Genomic DNA, 26,680 nt, shown 5'->3' with positions numbered 1-26,680 from the left:
GAGGCACTGAGAACTAAGGTCGGGTGGCACGATGCCAGGGTAATACTATGGGCTAGGCTTGTAAAGGCTCCAGGGCCATTAGCCTAGTACATACCTATGAACCTATGTGTTCTAACTGCGAAGTGTTCACATGAATCAGTATAAAAAGCTGACTGCATCATTTATACAAGAACAGAAGAAAGACCAGAGTGTACAGTTAATGAAACTCAGAATTGCTGGGACAAGTCTCAATTTGTAACAACAAAAAGAAACTGGGTGCGTGTTGAGGTAGAGACAGAAAAACAGAAATGATGTCCATCTTGTTTATCTTGGGATTACTTTCTGGAACTGCGATAGTCAATATTCTTCATAATTTACATTCACCCATTCATTACTCTTCAGACTTAAAAAAAAGTTTCACTATTCCATTATTTGGTATACCATCAAAGGTGGTATGGTGGTAGTCATGGACAGTAACAAATATAACTTGGCCATCCACAATATGCTTAAAGACACTACTGTATACGAGGAAACCACAGTAGGCCACATCAAGAATGGTTCTCTCATATCAATGGTTTATTAAATCACCTTTTAGTCAAGGTAACATTGACCATGAAACTTATATGCATCTTCAAGTGGAGCTACCCAAGTTGGCCAGGATTTTTGGTATACCTAAAGTCCACAAAGATCAGTTGAATCCTCCTTTTAGACCAGTAGTAGCCGCTAACCATTACAAAACTGACCCCATCTCTGTTTATTTTGTTTGTTTTTAATCCCATAGTGCAAAAATCCAAATTTTATCTGAGGGATATGTGGCATCTGCTTGAGTTACTGAGTAAAATTCAATTATCAACCAGCAAGTGTTTCTTTGAATCGATGGGTGTACCTCGCTTTACACATATACTGAACAGGAGGCAGGCATCAAGTTTGTAAGGAAGTATTTAACTAGGTTAATTCAATCTGGGAGCACTTCTGTCAACACTATTTGCTCCCTATTGGAGATTTTCTTAGATAATAATTTTTTCACCTTCTCTGGTAAACATTACAAACAGAAATCAGGGGTTGCTATGGGGGCTATGGTAACTCCAGTATTCACTAACCTTGCGATGTTGTGATTGGAACATAAATATTCTAAATCCCACCCACTATTCAAAAAGGTAGTTTTTCACAAGGGATTTATTGATGACTTCTTTATTGTGCAGAAAGGGTCTGAAGGATATTTTTGCCAGCTTCTGGAATGGTTCAACTCCAGTACTTCCTTTTTAAAGTTCACGATTAGTGACTTTGGGAAGTCAATCAATTTCTTGGATATCACCTTGTCTATTGATATTGTAGACTACCATACTGAGAGTAAGATTTACAGGAAAGACACTTTTGTGAAGCAGTATCTACATAGGAAGAGTCTGCACCCACACCATATGAAAAAGGGTGTGGTGAAAGAATAATTTATTCGTCTGAGTAAACTAACAAGTGTGGAAAATGTTTTTAAAAGAGAGACGTATATATTGAAAATTTTCATCATGGCTAAAGGCTATGATCACAATTGGCTAGTAAACATTAAGTGAAGTCCATTTGCTACAATCCAGTAAGGTGAGACCAATCCCACAAGAGCATCTAAGTGGGAGCTCTTTAGCCTGCAGAGCCATACACACCCGTGAAGGAGCCATTTGATTGGTTACAGGGGGGCTTTTCCACTCCCCATTACTATCGACATGCCTAGCATAAAAAACATGCTTCAGGAGAATTGGAAAATCATTTTGGGGAATGGGGATGTGATTAGAACTTTAGGTGGCTATCCAATTTTTACCTATAACAGGGTGAACAATATCACATCTATTTTAGAGAGACACATTAGAAATGACTTAATCAGATAGGGTACATTAGGGACATTTAAATGTGGCAAATGTAAATAGTGTCACTTCATTTGCAACACTACTAGTATTGCAATCAGTTCTCTAAATTTAGAACTCATATCCCACCAAAGGTATAATTGCAGTTCTCAAGGGGTCATATACTTAGCTTTGTGTGACACCTGTACCTGCTGTTACATTGGCAAAATCATTAGAAAGCTGTCATGTAGGATCTAAGAACATACTTTAGCAGTTATAAAAGGTAACAACAGCAATGGGTTAGCCAAACACTCCATGCAGTGTGCAAACTTTAACAAATTTCAGTTTTTCATTCTTTATTCTGTTGATATGAAAACTGTGGTGGTGGTGCTGCGGTAGCGTTGTTGCCTCACAGTAAGACGTTGTCCTGTTCGATTCTCAGCTAGAGCATCTTCTGTGTGGAGACATGCGTGAATGGGCGTACCTTCGTTGAAGGTTGTGCGTCAGGGCCGGCAACTCGGCATGTAAAAATCTACTGCCAATCATTAGAAGACCGGAGTTCTGCTGTGGCGACCCCTAACCAGGAAAAGCCGAAAGACACAACATTCTGTTGATATGAAAGACTTCTCTGGCAATTACAATGTGTGATTAGATTGCCGAGAATCTGAATGGCAGATTAGATTAAAATCTGGCAAACATCCTGGTTTGAATGAAACAGTTAATATTAAATGCTTTCTGTTAGCACAGAGGATATAATATGCATATATTTTTTTAAAGTGTTTATCATGGCACGGTTTTGATTTTTTGTTAAATATGTTATATTTGGCTTTTTTAACATTGCCTCTTTAAGTATCTATTAAAGTTTTTTTTGACGGGAGGGGACTGGATGACAAGACGTTGTCCTGTTCGATTCTCAGCTAGAGCATCTTCTGTGTGGAGACATGCGTGAATGGGCGTACCTTCGTTGAAGGTTGTGCGTCAGGGCCGGCAACTCGGCACGTAAAAATCTACTGCCAATCATTAGAAGACCGCAGTTCTGCTGTGGCGACCCCTAACCAGGAAAAGCCGAAAGACACAACATTCTGTTGATATGAAAGACTTCTCTGGCAATTACAATGTGTGATTAGATTGCCGAGAATCTGAATGGCAGATTAGATTAAAATCTGGCAAACATCCTGGTTTGAATGAAACAGTTAATATTAAATGCTTTCTGTTAGCACAGAGGATATAATATGCATATATTTTTTTAAAGTGTTTATCATGGCACGGTTTTGATTTTTTGTTAAATATGTTATATTTGGCTTTTTTAACATTGCCTCTTTAAGTATCTATTAAAGTTTTTTTTGATGGGAGGGGACTGGATGATTTTAAGCATGTGACCTGTATGTAACCATTTTAAATTTTGAAACAGATTTAGTTGTTGAATCTGACAAAGTTCTTGTCATTTAATTAAAAGAACAAAAGCGCTCATTTTATATACAGGTCTGTGATTCCTTTTGTGCAGCTTCGTGGAACATTTTTTGATTTGATACCATCACAGTGGTTACACCATGTAAGATTGCAAGCTTTGACTGATCAGCTTTAGACAAAATAAAGCATTCAGACCAAAACGTTAAAAAATGTAAAATGTTGCACACGTAGACAGACAAACACTGTGCCTCACTTTCTGGATCAGTGCAATCTTGGATTTAAATTGCTAAAGTAACACCTCAGCTATCAACTAATTAGAGCATGTGCAGCTTGGTTTCAGGTTCATCTAATTTCTGTTTTCATGTAAGGATCTGAAATGTATTTATTTATTTTATTTATTTCAGTTTGATAACCGGGGAAGTCCAGTGGTCCAAGAGGAGTCAGTTTTCAGTGGAGGCCTGAGAAAAGCTCCACTGACAATTGCAGACATGCAGATCTTTACAATCATTTTCATAGTCAGATACTAAATTAAGAATTTACTTCTTTCAGTCTGGAAGGCCTTGCTCTGCAAAAAGCTGACTTTTATTTATTTATTTTTTAACTTTTTTGACTTTCTGCTATAGATTCCAAGTTAGTTTTGACATCTCTGAACACTGACAACTCTTCTAACTTCTGATCCTCCACAACAGATTCCATGACAGTTTAAAATATAATGCCATCACTCGAGATAGAACTTAAACTCTCTGATTTCCAACACTTATGTTTAATATCTTGTGTTTAATTATTTTGTCTTTTGTATTTATTTCCTTTGCTGTCATTCCTGTATTATATGAATGGTGGCGTGCACATATTTGGACCTCTGTTTAGTGTTAGTGGTTTGCCATTTAAATTAACACATAGTACAAGAGACAGAGATGTTTTTTGTATCCTAGTATAAAAATATGAAATGTGTAAGTGTGTATTGCAAATATGTGTGAAGCGAGAAGTTGGGTTTCTTCTTATACTACTAGGAACACATCTAAATTAAAACTGAATTATTGCATGAATTCATTTTTAAGGTGCTGGCAATTTAGATTTCAGTAAAAGGCTTTAAATTACTGACCCCAACAACTCTGCTTGACACAGCAGACAGGAACTTATAATCAGTACAAGTTTTAACAGCTACAGAATTAATATTTTTTCAAGCATACTTTATAGCAAGTGTATAACACAAGACAGGTCATAGTGTACCACTGGACAGAGGTACAACTTGAGAAATTTCACTTTATACTTCGTACACTTTAAAACATTAGTGAGGAACGTTTTGCAATGTATTTTCTAAGACATACAAAAAAGACTTACATTAATGTGGAAAAAAAGACAGGAAGACCACTTTATCGTTCTCATACAAGTTTTCAACTGCAAAAGTATGTTAACACAAAAACAGTCCACTGCCACATGGTCAAATATAATAAATATAAATGAATACATAAATATATTCAAGTCTGTAGCTCAATATAATAATAAAAACAACTTTTTGTATACCACTGTTCTGAAAACTGTTGCTAGCCACTGCCAATAAACAATTACTCTCTCTCTTTAAATCAAATTAAAATGCACATCTTATTCTGTTATTCACTGTATGCTTAAAGGGGTCTACTTTAGAAGACTGAAAAACCAAAAGACTGAAAATTCAAAATACCGAATGATGGAATTTGCCCCTTCTCCACTTTTCTGGTCTTGTAGTTGGTATATATAGTTAGCAGGGGGTGAAGTGGGGTTTGCTCCCTGCATTACAAATGTAATCAGTATTTTTAATTTTCAGTCTTTTGGTTAGTCAGTCTTCTGAAGCAGACCCGCTTAAAGTATTATTTTACAGTTACTAATCCTGAGCTGCCTTTCACTTAAGTCTGTCCTACAAAGTTGGTTACATTTAATTCAGATGACTTATTACCAGTAATCAGTACCTAAATTTCCACGTTTCTTTGTTAAAGTGGGTGTAGCGTTGTATAAGGACTCTCATTTGCCCTATTACAGAGGTTTTGTGACTCCTTCATGAATCAGATATTGCCAGGATTTATCTGGCCTCACTGCTCTGCTTTGCGCTTTTGGTTGTTCAGGTTTCTGTCTTATCTGCTGGCCTAGTTCTGCAGAAGAGCTGTATCCTGACTTAGAATGTTATATGCATACTTTATGGCAGGAAGATAATGACATCACCAGGAAATGGCCTTAATGTGCATACTGTAAGCATTTACACCAAGGGAAAATAATCAAAATATTATATCATGTGACTGCTAACTAAGCTGTTTCTGGAGACTCTAAGTTAGCATTAGCCAAGCCATTTTTTTCCTTTTACTTCTCTGTTAGCCATTTGTGTGTGTGTGCTGTACTAGGCCAAAAGTTACAGTGAAACGACAACTCAGGAAATGAGTTCAGAGGGTTGCTGTGGGGGTATACTGAAAAGATAATGTGCTGATTTCAGGTGTACATGAAATGAACGGAGTGCTCCCACAAGGCACAAACAGCAGCATCTTTTCTAACATTAGGCACCTAAATAAAACAGTGTTTCAAAGCATTTATGTGGTAGAAGATTGTCTCTGCATGAAATGGTTGGAATACTATGTCAATGAAATTCTGAGAAACACATTTATATACAAAGCATATATTTCTTATGAAGTCAGGTGAATGGTCAGAATCAATGGACAAGGAATGCCTTCCATCCTTAAGGATGAGCTGGTAGAATTCAGCTTAAGTTATGTGTAAAATCCTGCATTTCCCTTCTCTTTAACACAGAATGAGTTCATTTACATAAAAAAATCTGTTTTCCATAAAAACTGATCTGTCAGTGTTCCTCCCCTCTTGCCTGAGGGCAAAATAATATGAACAACCACTTTCACAGTAAAAGACAGTGATATAACTGCAGATATTAAGTTTTAGTGCAGAGTAAGCTACACAGGCAGCCAGGAAATAATATGTTCACCATTCTGCAGATGTATACATTAAAAAGAATAAGGCAACTGCAATATTTACATGATGTTCATAAGCTGAACATTTACTACTGATTTTCTGAAGTTGCTGTGAGACATCAATAGCTTTGTAAATTACAGTAGTGTAAACGACATGCCTTTATAAGGGAAAGTGGATAACAGAATAATTAAAATATATATATATATATATATATATATATATATATATATATATATATATATATATATATATATCCTACAGTAGTATAATAATATAGGTTTGATACCAGTCTGACAGCGGTTTAAGTTAAGCATCTATTTGCAATGGACAGTTACGCAGTACTAAGGGCAGACATTCTGCAGTCAAAGAGACAGACACAGACACATACACAATTCCTAACTTGTTCCACACTCCATGCCTTTTGTTGTCTTCGATAGCTTGCATGGTGTCTCTTTCGGACAAAACTGCAAACTCATAATATTTTGTTTTTACCCAAGCTGTTGCCTTCACACTCCAGCCATCACCATGGTGATACTGCCATGGGGTTGGTTTCCCTGACAACATGTCCTTATGCTAAGAACTTTTCTGCCTTTCTCTCTCTTCTCCACACTTTTCAGCTGACAAAGTTTAGGACACTGTTGACTCACAGATCAGCCTAGTTCAGAAACGCCCCTGCTGCTCACTTTGGAAAAAGATGCCTGCATGGGGCTGATTTGGGGGGCATTTAAAAAACTATAAAGACTAACAGAAATAAGTCAGGTTGACTGCATGTCCAGGACTATAGAACAGCAAAAAAGACATTGCTCACAGGAGGAATCGAGGTTAACTTTTTATTTACATTATCTAACCATTTATTTCCCACTAGTTACTCTGTAACAGTAGTTGACGTCAGACTGACCTGCAAATTTAAGATACAAGTAACACAGAGGCGATGTTAAACATTACTGAATATAATGTTTTTGGCAGTCATGATAGAAGTTTGGGTTTCTTTGTTTTTCTTTTTTATAATCATTTAAGAACCTTATTTTCTAGATTCTGGAATGAGCAATATAACACTTAAAAAGACAGGACTCAGACACAAAACTAAAAATGAAATGTAACCTAGTTCCTAAAATAGGTTTTCGTCACAGGTTTTGCCACAATAAAATAACATTGGTTTTCATAATGCATCTTTATTTCACACATTTTTCTCTGCATGTCTTGGGTTTTCCTTGTAATGAAACAGAATTTTAATTGATCCTTCAGTGTAAGGATTTTACGATTTTAAATGTGCAGTGTAATATTATTTCATGTAACAATGCGTGTTGAGTGAGAAAAAGAGAAGCTTTATATTCATTCTGTTGTAGAGATAATGCAAAGCTAAGCTCTTAAACAAGCAAAATGCAAATTATACCATTCATAGCCAGTAAATGATGACTCTGGCACATATTATTGTATTCCTAATTAAGAACAATCAATAATGCTCGAACAAGAACTGTCTTAGAACACAGCCATTTCCTCAGAACACCTGCTTGCCATAAAAGTGCCTCTTGAAAATGACATGCAGCCTGGTGGTTGACATGCCCTTTCTTACTGTATACTCATTTTTAAAACATTACTTAATGCCACTGAATAGATGAAATCAAAGCACTGATACTGAAGAAAACAATGAAAAAATAAGCTTTTTAGTTACATGACTCATTAAGACGCTTTTCACAATTTATTAAAATATTTACTGCACCTATATTTTCACATATTAGTCCTAAATGCAATAACAGCACACTTTTTCTAGTCCTAAGCCTGCATGTTGCCATACTTTTACATACATTTATTTTTATTGTGTTGTACAATATGAAAGTATGACAAAAGGGAATAAAGGAAGTTTATTTGTACATAGTACATCACTTTTAAAGAAATATAGCACTAATAATTTAATGTCTGGTTAATTGTGCACTATTAGTTTGGTCCTATGTATAATACTAAGGTTACAAAATAAATTTACAAGACTGTATAACATTAATAATCTCTCAGTTCTATACATGCAGATACTCCCTGTTTACTTCATCACACATGCAAACACCACACTTTAGTGATGTATGGCAGTTTTAGCGCTTTTATTTAATACTGACATCTCACATTCCTTACAAAATCCATACAATTCACATATTCACTGTTTTGTTATGGTATTCCATGTTTCCTTATAATACAGATGTCTTATTTTCTTTGAATATCTTGCACTTTTCATAATGCACCACTTTCACCAGTATCACAAAATAGCATGATTTATGAATATAACATCTCAACAATGTCTTATCATCCAGTTCATACAAAACCACATGCACTGAACTGAACACATTAAGAAGTGTGCCAACTCATATTTTCTGCATATATATACCAGTGTCCTTTACTATAATGTACTCATCTTCACACAAGGTTCTACACCCCACATTCCTAATAAAATTAATCAGCTCTGTCTCATGACAAAAATACATTTTGTGGATTTACTATTGTTTAGCCCCATCTTACCATAAAATGATAGTCATGCCTTCTTCCCATCAAATTAGCCTTTACTTTGATACATCTGTGGTGCCAATATAAATGTAATGATAATCCATAACAACAACTTTGTCACAATTTCCAGCTTTGCCTTAGTATTCAGTGAGATGGCAGTATGTCATATACTAACTTATTAAAGAAGGACAAAGTAGCTTCTGGTTTTGTAAGATCAGTCAGATAAGATTTTTTAAGGAGAATCTACAGATGGAGTTATAACAAGCTGTCAATACTTTTACTGCCTTTAGTATCTCTTAATGTCTTATGCAGACATAGTGTGGTCTTCACCACTAGGGTAATGTGAAAGGTGCTGCACTGTGGAGGTGCTGGTCACTACATATAGGTAGAAAAAAACAGCTGTAATTTAAGCCAGCAGTAGGGACTTTGACAGGCAGAACACTGCATGCAACACCAGTATACAATTATATCCTACTATTTCAGAGAAGGTAGAAAGTTCTTGGTAATCCCTGCACATAGCAACTTACATAAAAAAGACCTTGCACAGTAGTTATTGGATTTCATAATATTTGGGATAAATACAGTTGTGCCACATGTGATGTAGACTCCATAAAGCAGCAAATTATGTCATATACGTATTATTAAATTCAGACTGAGTCCACAAACATTGTTTAAGTTATCTAAACGATAAAACTGATATAGGATTGCTTAGGAAATAATGAAGCACATTTATCTCTATGCAACCAAAAAGTTACATATAGACCTATGAAACCAACTGTTATTACCCACACGCTCTGTTGTTATTATTTTAAGATCAGCAGTAAGGTTAAATAAAGTATGCTAAAGAAATTGATTTTTTTATACCTAGGTTGACAGTTTGAAGCTGTTAGTCTGAAGCATTATTTTACTAGTCTGAATACTATTTGAAAGCATTTGTCCTGCATATAGTGATTAAATTATACTTATCTGACTGCTTAGTACTGTAGGTACTTTTGCCTTTTAGTGAGTGTAGTGAGTACAGTACCTAAAACACTTCCAGTGGATTTTTTATGTAAAACACAAAATAACAGGTAAAGACTTGATATTGCTTCACACTATAAATTTAGCATTTTTGTAGTCATCAACATTTTTAGTAACATGTTTCAAAAATGCCTGGATGAAATAAAAAGTATCCTAAGAGCTTTAACAAAACAGCATACTATTTTTTAGATGTGAATATATCTGACTGTAAAGGTCGGGGTAATAAATATAAAGTTGAAGCAAATCCTACACTGTTACCCCACCATTCATTCCAGGCAGATTTTCTCCCCATCCTGAGGTGCAGATCTTGATTCCCACCCATCTGACTTTAAATTTTGATGAGGAATCCAGCAGTGTAGAATTTAGTAGCTTTAAAACACACACACACACTAGTATACATTTTGAGCTGTCTGATTAAATACAGCTTTGTTATAATATACACTGCTTGCATATTCTGTGACACTGGGCAAGCTACTTAACCACTCAGTAATTGCAGGTCAGTGCTGATAGCAGGCATTTGGCATTTAGTTAATCAGACTAAGCTTCTAAACATTCTAAAAATAGGTAAAATAAAGCCTTTTGGAAGAAATGAAAAATATCTCATAATACAGAACTAAAAGTCTAAACTTTCTTAACTCCATACCGAGTTACTGTTTTGTTTTCTACTATTCTATAACAAAAAGCTGCATTTTGAAAACTTCCTACGTCTGATTTTTCCTTCCTGGTATTAAATATCCCTTTCAAAAAACAAGTGAAAAGTTAACAAAAGAATGAGTGCAAAGTTTATGCCAAGATTTTCACAAGAGCCTCAAGAGAGAATTAAATTGTAAATCCCTACTAACCCTGCAGGGCAGAAGTTAAATTTTTATGAATATCTACGCTTTCTGCATTCTGTGTATCGTACAAAATGTCATGAGATAATTTTAACATTCAAAACATATCAGTTTCTATGTCAAAAATATTAAATATACTTTACATATTTTAAATTGCAGTATATTTTTCTGTTTTTATTAACATACATATTTTGATAGTGATATATATTATGACAAAGTCAGAATAAAATCATTCCTAGGACAACCCAGTTGTGGTGCTACATCAAATTCAAATATAAACGAGTTATAGAACTATTAACAAATATAATTTCACTGTATGGACTTACTTAAAAAATGTAGCAAATTGTCTTTTGATTAATTACTATATTTTAAATTCTACAGATTATTTATCTCTGCTCTGTGACATGAAAATTTGGATTACTATGTTGGATATATTTTGTTTATAATTTAACTTGCTATGATGGGAAAAAATGCAGTAAGATGATAGAGCTAATATTTTAAGTACCATTAACATATATAGTTGGAAGCATTACATTTTAAACAGTGTAAAAAGCCTTTTAGCATTTCTTGCATAAAGTTTTGTTTAAACCCATTAATGCCAAATAAAAGGGAAACTTTTATTAATTTTAAAACAAATTCAGATACAATTAAAGTGAAATGACATGAAATTTATATTAAATGGTTTAGTAATTTATTACATATTCTAGAACTTTTTTAGTAGAAATAAAATGCATTCACATAACACTGGATACTTTTTTTGCAATTTGTTTAGGGCACAGTTGACAAGAAAAATAATGAACTGAGAAAAGAATACATTTTCTAATTCACATTTTTGGGAGGGAAAGAATGACCAATCCATTATGTTATACTACTAGGATGTATAGTGAAGGCAGCCCCCTAGCTTTAACAGAGATAACTTCTACATTTAACTAATCAACTTATTTGACCTTCTTTCATCTTGGGTATCACTTATGGAAAAATAGGATTATGAAGTGTAGCCGTCCTGTAAAATTACTCCCTTTCAAAAATGTCAGCACATCCCTATATGACAGTCTCAGAAGACAGTGCACAGATTTTAGTAATTTCTTTTCATTTTGCACATATTCACAAAAATTAGTTTTAGGTACACATTTGAACTATTTTTTTTCCTTCAGAGTGCCGCAGTGAGGATCAGATCAGGAATCTGGGAGATGTGACTAGGCACTCTGCTGTACATTTGTGAGACCTCTGCTCTCTTAAATGTGGACAAAGTATATTCAGTTTTATTTATGCAATTCCTGCTTTTTACATTATATGTTGTAATATCTGTCTTGTATAATGACAAGAAATAGACTAAAACTGACACTTTATGTACAAAGGGTGGCTCACAAGTTTGTAGCTTTAAGGACAGCATCTTTTATTAAGTAGAAGAGACAAGTTATAAAATATTCATTAAAAGAACGTAACAGGGAACATAACATACATGCCCCTTACACAAAAATGTATAGTATTTTGCAAAGTCATGGCATGGATCAGATCAAAACAATTTCAAAAACAACTTTTTTTTTTTTTTACAAAATCAATAAAAATAAGTTGAGTGGTGATAGAGCATTTACATGGCCAAGCTTTGATTCTACTTGTAAAACTGCAAGTAGCCAGAACACTGGGAATTTAAGTAATCAATCTCTTTCTCTATAGTTACAAACATGTATGTGGTATTAGTAGGACTTGAACCTGCTCTGTCTCAATATTCAAGCAATTGTTTTAACAAATGGATTACTAGGGCATAAATTTTCATTGTCATTTTAATAATAGCAGTGTCATTATTATGATTGTGATAAGATATTTTATTTCGGCATACAGTAAACTGCCCCTTCTTACAATCCATTTTCTGATACTCTTGATCATGAAAGTATTGTTTTAGTTTTGTCCAAGATATGTCCTCATAGCTAGCCTGCTCCCATGCCTAAATAAGTACACATCAAGGATTTTAAAACACCTAGAGTCTTGTTAATTATAACAGCTATACATAAAGCATTCATTTTACATCAGGGGACCATGTCCCATTAAGTGGATAGTCACACTAAGTGAACAATCAAGTCAGCTTGTTAATCTTAGCTACATACATCACACATGTACAAAGAGAAGTAACTGATAGTTAATTCTGTGAAATCTATCACATTGTCCAAAGTAAGATGAAACAGTATTCTGTATTCCTAATGTGTGTGCGACACACACACACACCGACACATACACTACTATTTTCTTTTCTTTTATGTTGACCATACACTAAAATAATTCAAAGTTTCTTTGATAAACAAATAGTTAAAACTTGTACTGCCATTAGGACAATGCCATTTAGAATAACCTCTTTTCTAAGTTTCTTGTATTCTTCATTTTGATTCTGCTTATTAATAATACCATTGTCTTGACATGCAAACTTGAACAACTTTTAACAGAAAATGTCAAGTGCAAAAAAAAAATGTGTTCCCTCGGCTTGTCCTTTTCTAATTCCAGAACTGTTCCAGTCTGCCACTGACAAGTTATTAATATTTCTTTAAAATAGTGGTATGTAACTTGTTAAAAGGTGCGTCTCATTTTAATACTAACCTGTGGAATCCATGTCCGGCTCCTCCAGTAGCCCACAATGCATACTCTTCCCATGGACTGTATACAAAACCCCCCAAAAAAACAGCCCTAGGGTTAGGTACTGTCCTCTCCTCAGACACACAGGGGAAGTGAGAGAGAAGACAGGCTCAGTAATCCAGCAGGGGCAAGCCAGACCCGTCAAAATGTTTGCTGATGTTTCATGGGAAAAAGCTTCATTTTATAGGAGCCCTGATGGGAGCAATGCTATTGATAGGCCAGCCGGGCTGATGAATGACTGTTAGTCAGATGGGGCTGTCGCAGGGCTCACTGTGAACACTATTGTGAGGCTATTTTGAATAAGAAAAGCCCCCTCCCCACAGAAAGGGGGGCTTAGATCCTACGCAATCTCTGCACTTTGGCCTCCCCCGTCTTCCATTATAGAAACTAAAAATATGTTCCCCTGTTTAAAGTCTTGGAGGCTTCTGACCCCGTCTCTGTAAAATATACTTTTTGGTTTCTTTTTTCAAATAGCCTCAAGTAAATAAGTAATTTCTCAAATTTATTTCCAACAGTAGAACCTTTCTGTGCACTCATTTATAGCATTGTCACAGTAAACATAAATGTAGATTCTAGCCTAAAAACATACTCATGTTATTCATCCCTACAGGTTGCCATCATTGCAATTCTGCATGAATTCACAACATTCAACTGCATAAATAATGTCTGCAAAACTTTAGGTTTTCATTGAGTTCAATAATATGATCAAACAGAAAACAATGCTGGACTGCTGTTCATATGATGTGAAAATCTGTTTAACAGTACAGAATACACTTTCCTATATTTGACTTAAACTGTGCAGTATTCAGCTGTGCTGTACAAGACAACCTGCAAACGAAAGGGGCTTTAAAAGCAGTGGGTGGGTGTTGGGTAGTTGTGTGTGGGGGACATGTGCTGCAAGAAAGGGAAGTAAAAGTGCAAAGCTGAGGGGCTCTACAGGCTGTGATAAAGTGCCTATTTTTTTTAAGGGGGAAGGAAAAGCTGTCATTAGAATATGAATAGAAACTCCAGGAGAGAAAGAGAAAGGGGATTACAGCTGAATTACTTTGACCATGGACAGCAGCTCTACTTTCATTCCAAGGAAACCATACAGCAATAAGTACCAGGAAAATGTAGTTCAAGCAAAACAGGAAACATGTATACCATGTTGCTAAAAATTACCTTTCATGTGCTCTGAGCTGATGTGGCAAGTATGTGGAAACTGCTTCACAAAACAAGAGTCACACTTGGACATAGCTGCGGCTATTAGTAGTGTGTGTGTGTGTGTGTGTGCGCGTATAACTACATGGAAAACACAGAGTTCTACTAGTCCTAGATTTTCATTACCCATACAGTAACTGTCATGTGAAAACTCACTGCAAAGCTAGAACTATTCCTTATAGCATGCATTTATTTGCAATATAATGCTGGACCTGCAGAATGTAGTTAGAACTGGCTAGGGTCAACCATTTAAAATACACAAAAGACAGTACAAAATGTATACAGTACTCAGGCACAAAGTATACACCATAAATTAAGTTGTTTTCACCTTCAGTATTTTTGTTCTTTCAATGAACAGAAATGTTTGTGCAGGACAGAGGGCTAGGAACGGGAGATTCCAGTATCAACTGCATGGCTGGCAGACAAAGTATGTAAAAGACTTTCCTTTAAAATAAACTAAATTATGTAATTTTAGCACTGAAAAACAATCTTCCTATCAGTCTAGACAAAGAACATGTCAGTTAAGCCTCTGAAGTAAATTTAATCAGAGAGACTTTTTCTAAAGAGTAAATAACAGGATAAACAAGTGGAGTATCACATGTTCAGTATTAGAGACAAAGGACTGGAATATTTCTTCCATTTTTGAAGTAAAATGATTGGGTCCTCTGACACACACAGTAATTCTCAACAATTTCTGTTAACTTGTATTAAGATATGAGAAACATGTCTCATGTCACAGCACTTCTCTTCTACACAAACAAGGTTTATGCTTCATAAGAGAGATGACCACACAAACAAGGTGCTAACTATGTAGACAGAAAGGCATGTGAGGTTCAAAAATAAATAAATTATATAAGTAAGCATTACATTTTAACATGCAGTTTCTCATTATGAAGGTCAGTGGTATTTATTAACACCCACGACCAATGCAAAACAATGTGAGGTATACCTCTCAACCTCTTAGTTCAAAAAATCTGGATCAAGTCAAAAATAACACTTAGACAAAGGCCCAAAAATATGGACAGATTTTAAATATTGTTCATATTAATTTAGAAAGCTGCTAGAATAACAGTTTTTGTGGTAATAAAAATTTCTGAAGGACATGAAGTTGGAAACTCAAATGTGTTATTTAATGACTTCGGTCCTCACTGATTTGACAAAAAAACACAATTGTTTTGAGAAGCAGACCAAAATATGAGGCAAAAATCTGGACAGTTAAGAGATATGATGTGAGGTGAAAGTTAACCAGCAAAATGTATAAGTCAGACTACAGATGGATAATTAATACTTTGCCCAGCAAATTGTAAACAAAATATAAATAAAAATTAAACTGTTGAAGGCTGTTCTACCCAAAATGTTTGTATTAATAATAAATTATTTATTATTTTATGTGAATCTGCATTTATTTATTTACATAATTACTTTTTCTTTTGACTGGGTTAGTTCCCAGTAAGCCTATGGCCTATTTTCAGGGAAGACTTTAAATGGTATTCAACCCTGATTAGTCTAGCAGTTGGCCTGGACAAGGGGAAATTCATCTATTCCTTTCAATAATTGCAATGGGATCTTTTATATCTCTCTAAACTACCATCAACTCAGGCAGATATTTAATGTCATCCAAAGAGTGGTACATTGGGGATATAGCACCCCTTTGTGCTATACCACAATGTAAGAAATGAAGCATTGATTAAAGAAGCAGTGTGGAGTTAGAACCCACAGTCTTCTGAGCTTCTTGGTATAAAAGGCAAATTTGATACCCATTGAGCTATTAGCAATGATGCTACTGTACTTTTGATTTATATTTTATTTACATTTTGTATGTGGCACTCAAAGTCTGACAGTGGTCATTTGTTGACTGACATTTACTCACCAATTTGCCTAAGCTTGTGCAATGCTTAAAGACCATAAGGCAGGCAGCAGAAGCTTGCACTATTTTTCCTTCCATTTTTACTTGCTATACTGTGTCAGATCTCTAGGATCAATTCTCCTTCAAGGTTGTAGGGTGTGTAGTGGCAAAGAGGAAAGGTCAACATGGCTGAAATACTACAAAATGCTAGTCTTACCACCACCTCATTCCTCAGTACAAACTCTATGCACTGATACCACATATGCAATGTTCTCCTCCTCATAGATGTGACAGCAGCTGTACAGGATATCGAGTCACCAGTAAGTGGTGTCGCTTGCTGGGCTGCATAGTTTGCCATGCATTTTAAATGTAGAGTTGTTCAACAATACATTGTTTGGTACTCCTACTCCTTAATTCCTACTTTTGAGGTGATCCTGTTAGTCAGATTGGATGCATTGCCACTAAGATGATGAAATGTGTATGTTTTCTGTCTTTTAAAAAATGAATAGTGCATATGGCACTTACAGACTTGCTGGGGATGTCTTAGTGATCACTGTCCATCAGAGAAGCTTTTAAAAGATAGTACTGCTTATCTCTAGTTACAGCCTCCTCTAGCACTCCCTGGAGTAACCATTTGAAATATTAGGACACACTAGAGAGAGTCCAGAAACACAGAGACTGAATGGCCAAACAATGGACTTGCATATACTAAGTCTGAGATTGCCGTTTCCTAGAAAATTCCCTTTTCTCCAAGGTATGGCAATCTCTCACAGCTGGTGTATATAAGTCTGAGGGTTGCAGGGGGGCCTGTCTCCCTGCAAAAAGAAAAAAAAAAAAGAAAAAATGTTCGAAGCTTACTCTTCTCCCATAGTCTTGGTCTTTTTTTCAGCTTGTCAGCACTCGGCATCTCGACTGCCAACATTTCAATAGGAAACCACTTCCTGTTGTGGAGAGTTTGCATGTATTCTACAAAAACAGTATCAAGAATTCAAAATTAACATAGATGCATCAACCTGCATATTTATAACATCAATATTCAATTTTATTGCTGTAAACAAGCAATCAGAATAAGGTATATAACTTTTTCTTATAGTATGGCTATCTGGTAAGAGGCTATCTTTTTTACTTTGTTGTGCAATAAAAGTTTCCATCCAAGTACGTTTATGAGTGAAAGCACTTCACAGAAGTCTGCCTCTGTTCCTGTACCTGTTCTTATTCCTCTGCACAGATGGGATAAGACAACGACATACACCCCTTTAGTCCTTAAGTTTCACTTGTAACACCTTGAAGAAGGAAAGAGCTAGGTACAGATTTCTGTTTCTTGCCCTTTCCATTGCTGTGATTGCTTTTGATAAGACAATTTTTACTCTACTCTTTCAACACTGCACTGGTATTTTAATTAAAAGCCTGTAACGATGCTTACATTCAAACAATATGAATTACCTGAAGTGCAGACCTGCACCATATGTGTGTTTTTCTCAAAAAGTTCTGTACATGCATGTAGTACTCAAAATAAAGCAGGGGGTTACAACAGCATGCGGAAACAGCAGCCCATGACTTCTAGGCAAGAGCACCATTATCAGACAATAGGGCTGGCACATGTGACCTAAGTGAACTTTTTGAATGTGTATAGGTCACTTTGTGACCTCAAGCCCTTCTTTAGTCCTGTCTTTTCACACATTAGCAAGCTATTGTGGTTTAGATTTATCCAGGTGGCTATGACCTGGTTTGCATGACTGCAATGGGAGGAATTCAAGCAGAATGCAAATCAGTAAGTGAAGAAGGTACTGTGCATGCCAGGTTATAGCCATTTCTGATCCAGTTAGATAACTTTGATTTGATATTAAGTAGGTTATAAGTTGGATAGCATGATGGGGAATCTTAAAGGCACAATGAGAATGACAGATAAGAGAGGCCAAGTAAAAGGCACAGAACAGCACACAAAGTGGATTACAGCCAAACAGGGGTCATTAAATTTAGAATGATAAAATCACCATCAAATCAGAGAAAGTAACTGAATGCTACTTATCATTTCATTTAACTGATCGAAAGATCCTTGACCACGCTGATGGATTTTAATCTTGTGAGATACAAACTTTATCAGCTATGGTAAACTGAAAATGTGGAGACTAGCTGTGTAACTTCCAGACAGACTTCCTTTATTTCTCCCCAGATCTAATGAACCATTAGTTCTGACCTGCAAGCTTTTCCTCGGTTCATGTATATTCCAGCACCCTGCCACGAATAGAAGTAATTAAGTTAAATTTGCTAACCATCTCCTGTCAGCCACAGCACAAATGTTGTCTTATCACTCCTTTAATAAGCTTGTTCAGGATCAGTGCCTGCAAGGCATACATCAGTCAGTGTAAGTAACGTTAAGAGTGGAGTCTAGAGACTAGTGGAATAGAAGAAAAAATAATTTCTCTCCAAGTTAACTGACTCAGATAAACAAAGGAGCTTATTTTTCCTTTCTCTTGCCAAAAGTACACTCTAATGCCCAAGGAAGTCCTCAGACCCTTGTCAGCAGTGACCAGTCTGAAACCCTTAAGGTCAAAATACTTCATTGTCCAGTTCCCAGGTAAAATGTAGCATCAGTAGCTCCGCAAGTTGCAGCCTTATGTCATTTATTAGAAGGAGATTCTGGATTCTAACCTGACAGCAGGCATTTGAATTCATATACTGTTACTGACATTGCAGTGCAGCATCGGGGGTTGTTGAGAGGTGACATGGTCCCAAGTACTATATCTCAGGTGGTAACAGTTCTAATACATGTTCAAGATCACAAGGCATTTGACAGCCAGGAGCAGTACTCGTTTTAGTTCCTTATTTCCTAAATATATTGTTATTTGTTTATTTGTTTAACTGGGTAGGTGGTCTGGTCCACAGTCCATTTTCAGCATTGGCCTGACTCAAGGCATAGAAACAATTAAGATTAACTAACAATATTATATGCAAGTATAGTATGCACAAAATGGAAAGTCGTTATCATCAACTCCTTTTTCCAGAATTTTCTGAACAGAGTCAGGGTGTCAGGTCAACTTTCACCAACTTCCTCAGTTCAGTGCCACTCTCCTACCTTCTCTGATACTAGTGGTCACTCACACGCACAGCCGGCCTTTGGCACAGGCCAACTAAGCGGCTGCCTAGGGTACCACTCTAGCAGGGGTGCTTTTTCAGTATTTACTTGGTGCAGGTAGGCCAGGATGGAGGCACTGGGTGTTGTGGTGGGGGGCACCATGGAGCCCTTTTGCCTAAGGCACCAGTTGACCTAAGGCCGCTCCTGCTCACACAGTCCAACCATTTCATGGCTGGATGTCCTCATTTCTTCCTGTCTCTCCAAAATATTTTTCCCCAAATTATCATCTGCTTTCCTACATGTGCAAAAAAACACTGTAATCTGTTCTGTATGATCTTGTCTATAAGGGGAGTTTTTCAGGCTGCCACTCTGATGTTGTTAATGCTTCATATGTCCCACAGTGTGCATCCTACCACCTGTCTCAGGCACTTCAGCTCCATCATGTCTAGCTTCCTCAGCTATTCTGCCTTTACTGCCCAGGCTTCTGTGCTATACAGAATTACTGGTCGCACCACTGTTTTGTATGCCTTAAATTTCAACTTCTTTGGCATTTTTCGGTCATACACTACCCCTGCCACTCTGTGCCAGTTAGTTGCAGCAAGTCTGATTTAACTGTGACATCCTCATTCAGACTTCTGTTCTCCTCAGCCACCCCTACCAAATACCTGAAGCTGTTAACATGTTCAATATTTTCCCTAATATCTCAGTTTTTCAGATTTTCCAGATTTCCCCCATTCGCTGCCATGGCAACTGTCTTGTCTGAACTCAATGTCATCCCATTTACCTATCATTTGCTGAAGCTCCTGTTCAGAGACTTTTTGTAATTTGACATTGTTTACATGCAACAGTTTTGCTGACTTGTCCCTACCAAAATATTTACTAAAATGTCAACCCTTAGACTAAGATAAATTTCTATTAGACATTTTAACAGTAAATTACATGAACATGATAGGTAAGCAAAAAAAAAGTTAAGTAAAGCTAGGGAGTCATTTAGTTGATTCATTAGCTCAGTAGATACAGGAGAATGATGCAAGTATTGCTAATAGCCCGGCTACAGACACATCTCTACACTTATTAAGAAGTACTGGATGGCCCTCTGTCATGGATGGTAGTAGTAAGTCCACAAAAATCACAAAAACTGATACGCCAAAGAAGAGCCATACAGATGATGAAGTGGACTACTGAGGATAAGAAAGAAATTATGTATTGTTACTATTATGCAAAAAGTCCAAATTTCTAGACACAAGATACACAAAATGATTGAAGGAAAAATACTTCCATAAGAAAACTGTCAAAAGCTTCAAATTAAAAGTTGTGTTCATTAAGACAACAGATTAGTGAAAAACAATATATCGACCAAGAAACTTTTATCTGCTTGGAAAAATAAGCACCTGAGGAACTGCGAAAATATAAACAACAAAACCTAGAGATTTTTGAAAAGTATAAAAAAGAAATATGGACATGGGAAAGAAAGAGAGAGTTGATATGGTGCAATATTTCTGCAAAGGAGAAAGCCAAATTAATCAATATAAAGAGGGCTGCCCCAAAGATATTCAAAGAGAAATACAGGCAGAGGCATCCATATATGGACAATTTCACAATAAAGAAAATAATATTGCAAAAAGGGAATGTGGAAAAGATTAGTAAAGCAGAAGTTAAAAAATAGAAGTTGAAGTTATCGAGAGCCTGTGAAGTGAAGGATTTGGTGTAGGTCTAACACGGATTACATCACAGTATGATAAAGCGAGTCCCCAACATAAGGAGAAACAGGAAGATCAGGAGACATCTGAAGAAGAAATATGGACATGGGAAAGAAAAACAGATTTAATATGGTGTAATATTTATGCAAAGGAGAAAGCAAAACTAACCAATACAAAAAGAGGAGCATGAAAGATATTTGAAGAGAAATACAGGCAAAGGAATCCAGACATGGAAAACTTTACAATACAAAAAAAATAAGAAGACAAAGAGGAAAAGGAGGTTAGTAATAGAAATGTTAAAGTAGAAACTGAGGTTATGGAACACCTGCAAAGTGAAGGATTCAGTGTAGAAAATCTAATGCAGAAAGCACCACAACAGGGTAGAGCAATGGATATCCAAATTAAAGGCAAACCAGTGGAACGGAAAGCAATTGGTCAGGTGCCATATGAACATATTTTGGAGTCTTTCACAGGAAAGCAGTATAAAAGTTCACTTGAAGCTAGACAGCAAGGGAAGGAACAGGAAACTACGGAAACTTTCACGCAGTCAATGTTGAGGAGTGATAGGCCAGTGAGTTCCCATAAGACAGAGCAACAAATGGCACAGGATGAAATTGAAGAGAATGTGCCACAGGAAGATGCTGTAGAACGTTCTATAGAATGCTCGCAGGAAATGGAAAACAAGGGATGTGCCCTCAGTTTGGAAGAAAATGAGCTAAGAGAAGAATTGCTCAATTTAATAGACATAGATATATTAAGATCAATGAAAGAAATAGACTGCAGGTGGTCAATAAAACCCCAAAAGTCAGAAGTTTAATAAAACAAATGAACACAGTAATTAGGACTGTCCGTAGAGATCCATGCAATATAACAGAAGTAAACAGGATATATTACTGTGCAGATAAATTAATAACTGATAAAGTTCTATCACAAGAACACAGGGTAGTGAGGGAAAGGAAGGGGAGAAATTGAACATCATCATGGAAATATCGAATATACGAAAATTATAAAGTAATTAAGACAAGAAGTATCACTGTTAGAAGACTATAGAAAATGGAATAGATCAACAAAAATACTAAGAAAGATAGATGTGATAAAAGCAATGTACAGAATTAGAACAGACCAGGATCTATCATGAACTATCGCAAATAAACTAAAACTTTCAGCACAGGTGGAAAAATGTGGAAGATATGCATATAAATAAATATAAAGGAAAAGTACAAAATAAGCAATTTATTGATGACCCAAAAAAGTTTTATAGAGAATTGAGAAACAATATAAAAGGAATTGAAAGACCACCAGAAAAAGAAGAAATGGATACATTTTGGAGAAGTATTTATGAAGATCCTGTGGAACATAACAAAGATGCTAAATGGACAGAAGTAGTAAAAGAAAGAATAAGAAGTTTAAAGGTACAGGCAATGAAATGGGATGAAGTAACAGCCAGAGAGACTGAAACAAAGTTAAGAAAAGCCTTTAATTGTAAACCCCAGGCCCAGATGCAGTACCTAACTTTTGGCTAAAAATATTAACATCTTTGCACCAAGATTTAGCCATGAGTATTTATATTTGCACGTCGAACAGACACCAACCTGGCTAACAAGAAAAACAATGCTCCTACTTAAGACTGAACCTGCAAGCCACCTTACAAATTATAGACCAATAACTTGCCTTCTGATGATGTATAAATTATATACGGGAATAGATGCTGATGTTTATAGTGATTTAGAAGAAAACTCAATTATGGCAGTAGAACAAAAGAGCAATAAAAGAAAGCCATATGGAACAAAGGATCATTTGTTGTTAAATAAAGTCATAGTGGAGAACTGTAAAAAGTGGAAGAATCTAAGTATGGCATTGATTCAGTACAAAAAAGCATTTGATATTATCCCACATTCATGGATAAAAGTGCTTAAAAATGTCTTTTAAGATATAACCTACACTGATCGACTACATTACAGTGACAGACTACTTTGCAATTAAGCCATGATAAAGGGCAATTTATTATCCCAGGGATAAAAATTCAAAGGGGATATTCCAAGGTGACACTGTCACCACTGATATTCTGCCTTGCCCTTAACCCATTAAGCTGTTTACTTAACAGCTTAGGCGATGGCCATAATTTGGCTCATAGAAAACAATGAAGTGTAAAGACTTCTCATCTTCTCTTTGTTGATGATTTAAAACTGTGTAGCTCATCAGGTGAGGAACTGAAAGCATAACTGCAGGTTGTCAAAGTTTTTTCAGATGATATATGAATGTCATTTGGTCTTGATAAATGTGCAAAAGCAACCTTTAAAGCAGGAAAACTGCAGCACCAGGAAAACATCTGTTTGGGACAAGAATGTGATATAAAAGAACTTGAGCAAGAGGGAGTGTATAAATATTTGGGAACTGATGAAGGATCAACAATAAAACATGAACAAATGCAAATATAACTTAGTAAGGAATACTTTACATGACTGAAATTAATCCTGAAAATAGCGTTGACATCTAGGAACAAAAGAGTCTGCTCTTCCGGACCCAACTTACAGTTTTGGAGTGATTGACTGGCCCCGAAACGTGTTGGACAGATTAGATAGGAAAACAAGAAGGATGCTTCATGCTCACCAAATGATTTATAAAGGTCAGTGTATACCAAAATTATATATACCCTGTTCCGAAAGGAGGGATGGACCTTCTTGGAATTGACTACATGCATAGACCTGAAATTGTGGGACTCCACACATATCTGCTGACCTCACAAGACCCCAAACATAGTGAAAGTTTTGAAACATGAAGAGAATAAATCTAAGATGACTTCTCTGCTTAATGTAGCAGAACCATATTGGCGTAAAGCAGGAATGGAAATCAAACCAGAAGTAGATACAAATCAGGCAGCAATTGAATGTGCCAAAAAATATATATATATATATATATATATATATATAAGGTGAAGGACCAGATGAGAAGGCAAGAAATGTGGAAAATGCATATAGTTGCAAGTATAGAAAACTTCTGGAAGAACCTCATGTTGATAAGGAACAAATGCAGGAATGGTTAAGGAGAGATGAAGTCAAACCAAGAGATGAAAGGTTAATATTGGTGGGCCAATATAGTGGGCTATGTTTTGGCTGGTTTACAAAGTCCACTGAACATGTGGGAAAAACAGACAAATGTAGGTTTTGCAAAACCGAATTGGATATAGTCGCACACCTCATTGCTGGTTGTGACATACTAATGGCAGGATAACTGTAAACTGAAAGGCATTATAATGTGGCAAGACTGTTACACTGGGGATTGTGCAAACATTATTGTACTGAAGTGGCTGAAAAACACTGGAAACATGAGTCACAAAAAATCAGAAAATGATGAAGTTTATATCATATGGGATTACAGATTACCAACAGTTCAAACGATATAGTGTTCCATGAAAAGAAGACAAAAGTAGCATTGCTCATTGAGATCACCACACCCAGTGGCTACAGTGTCTTGCTTGCAGAGAGGCACAAAGTCATAAAATATCAGAATCTGCAGGCAGAAACGAGAACAATGTGGAAGAGAGATATCCAGACAGTTCCAATAGTTGTAGGAGTAATGGATCTTATAAAAAAAGAATCTACAATCGTATTTAGATATGTTACCAATCCATGTAACCCCGTATGAATTGCAGGAGTCATCATTACTGGGCACATTATGGGTTCTGTGAAGAGCACATTTGGCCGATATCAAAGATCGAAACAATACTAAATTCATGGACTTTAATTATACTTTGACTTAGGAATGGGATCTATTCCCATCATGGTATTAGAAACCCAAAAGATTTGGAGAAATTAGAGACAAGCTCTGTTGTGTGAGGTACTTACTATAACAGCATAGAGGTAATTCACAGTCTGTATGTCATTATCCAACACCAAAGGTTACAGATTTTCCATAGCTGTAAACCGCAGAAAGAAGGTGAGCAGAGCTGAATTACTGCTGTATCTCATATTAACAAGAAACAGCCCCTAAGCACAGCTGTAAAAGAAATATTAAGAGCAACATGTGTTTGAAAAGAGCAGCCTATAAAGAATGTTTCTTTGGATAGCCAGCTGGCACAAGGGAAGATGTCTGGCACCACTGTGGGTGACCCAGGTTCAGGAAAGGAGACTGCAGGGTGAGATCTGCTCCTAGTCCTAGGAGGAATAACTCAGGTAATGTTATCAGTATCCTAGCAGACGCCAGAATTACATCTTATAACCCATGATTTAGGACAAGGAATGTTAGCAGGGTACATTATATGGGAGCACAAAAAAGTGTGGGTATTCCTGTAATGCCATCACAAACTGTCACAGAATAAGGAAGTAAAGGCTGTAACAGCCCTTACTGAAACCCTTTGGAAATAAAAATTGTGATCATCAGTTAAAAGGAAGGGGAGGACAAAAAAAAGCATGAAGTACTTTTTTGGGAAAAAGTAATGCATACCATTGCACACGGAAATTCAATCAGGAGAAAGAGAGGATACTGGAGTACAGACTCTTGCAAAATTAATTAAAAATGCAAGATTACTTCCAAAATGTTGGACACAATATGCAAAGCTCCAGCTTTGTTCCCAAATGCAGCATCAGTCAAGGCCTGCCTCTGTCACTACACTTTGCTAAGAATGACAAACTATGATAACTCAACATACCATCAGTAGTATATCCAGAAGCAAGTCTCAAAAGGAAGAGGGAAAGCTACAGCCTTTAACAAAATTAAACCACACCATTAACTGATAGATTCACAACCGCTCAAAAAGGTTGGCAAAACATCATCACACCAACCAGAAATAAAAATATTCACTCTCCAGCATGAGGTGATAAACTCAGTTTCATAAAAATGAAAAATGTGTAACATTAACCTACAAGAAAAAAGGGAGGGAGGGGGAATCTATAGAGTGTAATAAGCATGAATCAGTCATCTACAGCTACATTGACTATTTGACACAACCATAACGAAGAATATAAGGTGAAGGATCAGATCAGAAGGCAAGAAATGTGGAAAATGCATAAATACAGTTGGTGGTAAAGAAAACTCCTGAAACAAATTCATGTTGATCAGGATTGAAAACATGAATGGTTTAGGAAAGGTGAATTTAAACCAAAAGATGAAAGGTTAATATTGGCAGCCTAAGATAGTGGACTAAGTATGTGTTGGTTTACAAAGTCCATTGAACATGTGGGAGAAACAAATGTAGGTTTTGTAAAACTGAATGGGAAACAGTTACACATCTTGCTACTGGTTGTGATATACTAATAGCAGGAGGACTGTATACTGAAAGGAATAATATGGCAAGACTGTTGCATTGGCGATTGTGCAAACATTATAATATTGATGCACCTAATAAACACTGGAAACATGAGCCACAAAGCATTATAGAAAATTATGCAGTTTATATCACATGGGATCACCCATTACCAACAGTCCAAAAATAGATGTGAGAAAACCAGATATAGTAGTCCATGAAAAGAAAACAAAAGTAGCATTGATGATTGAAATTGCTACAACCAGTGACTACAGTGTCTTATGTACAGGCACAAAGTCATAAAATACCAGAATTTGCAGGCAGAAATTAGGGCAATGTGGAAGGAGGATTCCCAGATAGTTCCAACAGTAGTACGTGCAATGGGTCTTATAAAAAAAGAATTTACAGCCGTACTTTGGTATCTTACTGATGCATGTAACTCATTCCGAATTGCTGAAGTCATTACTGGGCACATTGCTGGTGC

The 26,680-nt window shown here is 36.1% G+C and overlaps 1 protein-coding gene across 2 annotated transcripts in view; it reads right to left on the bottom strand.

Annotated features, from left to right (window-relative positions):
* Positions 1-13,349, bottom strand: part of RFX4 (regulatory factor X4) — a 690,122-nt gene extending 676,773 nt beyond the window's left edge. For both annotated transcript variants that reach the window (XM_044088142.1, XM_044088143.1), the window contains exon 1: positions 13,097-13,349. In XM_044088142.1, coding sequence (XP_043944077.1) covers positions 13,097-13,139 — 43 coding nt within the window. In that variant the 5' untranslated portion in view covers positions 13,140-13,349. The remainder of the gene's footprint in view (positions 1-13,096) is intronic.
* Between the last annotated feature and the right edge of the window lie 13,331 nt (positions 13,350-26,680).

Source organism: Protopterus annectens, chromosome 11.part0 (assembly GCF_019279795.1).
Source record: "Protopterus annectens isolate FY-2018-M chromosome 11.part0, PAN1.0, whole genome shotgun sequence".
Classification (NCBI taxonomy): domain Eukaryota; kingdom Metazoa; phylum Chordata; order Ceratodontiformes; family Protopteridae; genus Protopterus; species Protopterus annectens.
The sequence above is the reverse complement of the archived record's forward strand: the minus strand, read 5'-3'. Positions and strand labels throughout refer to the sequence as shown.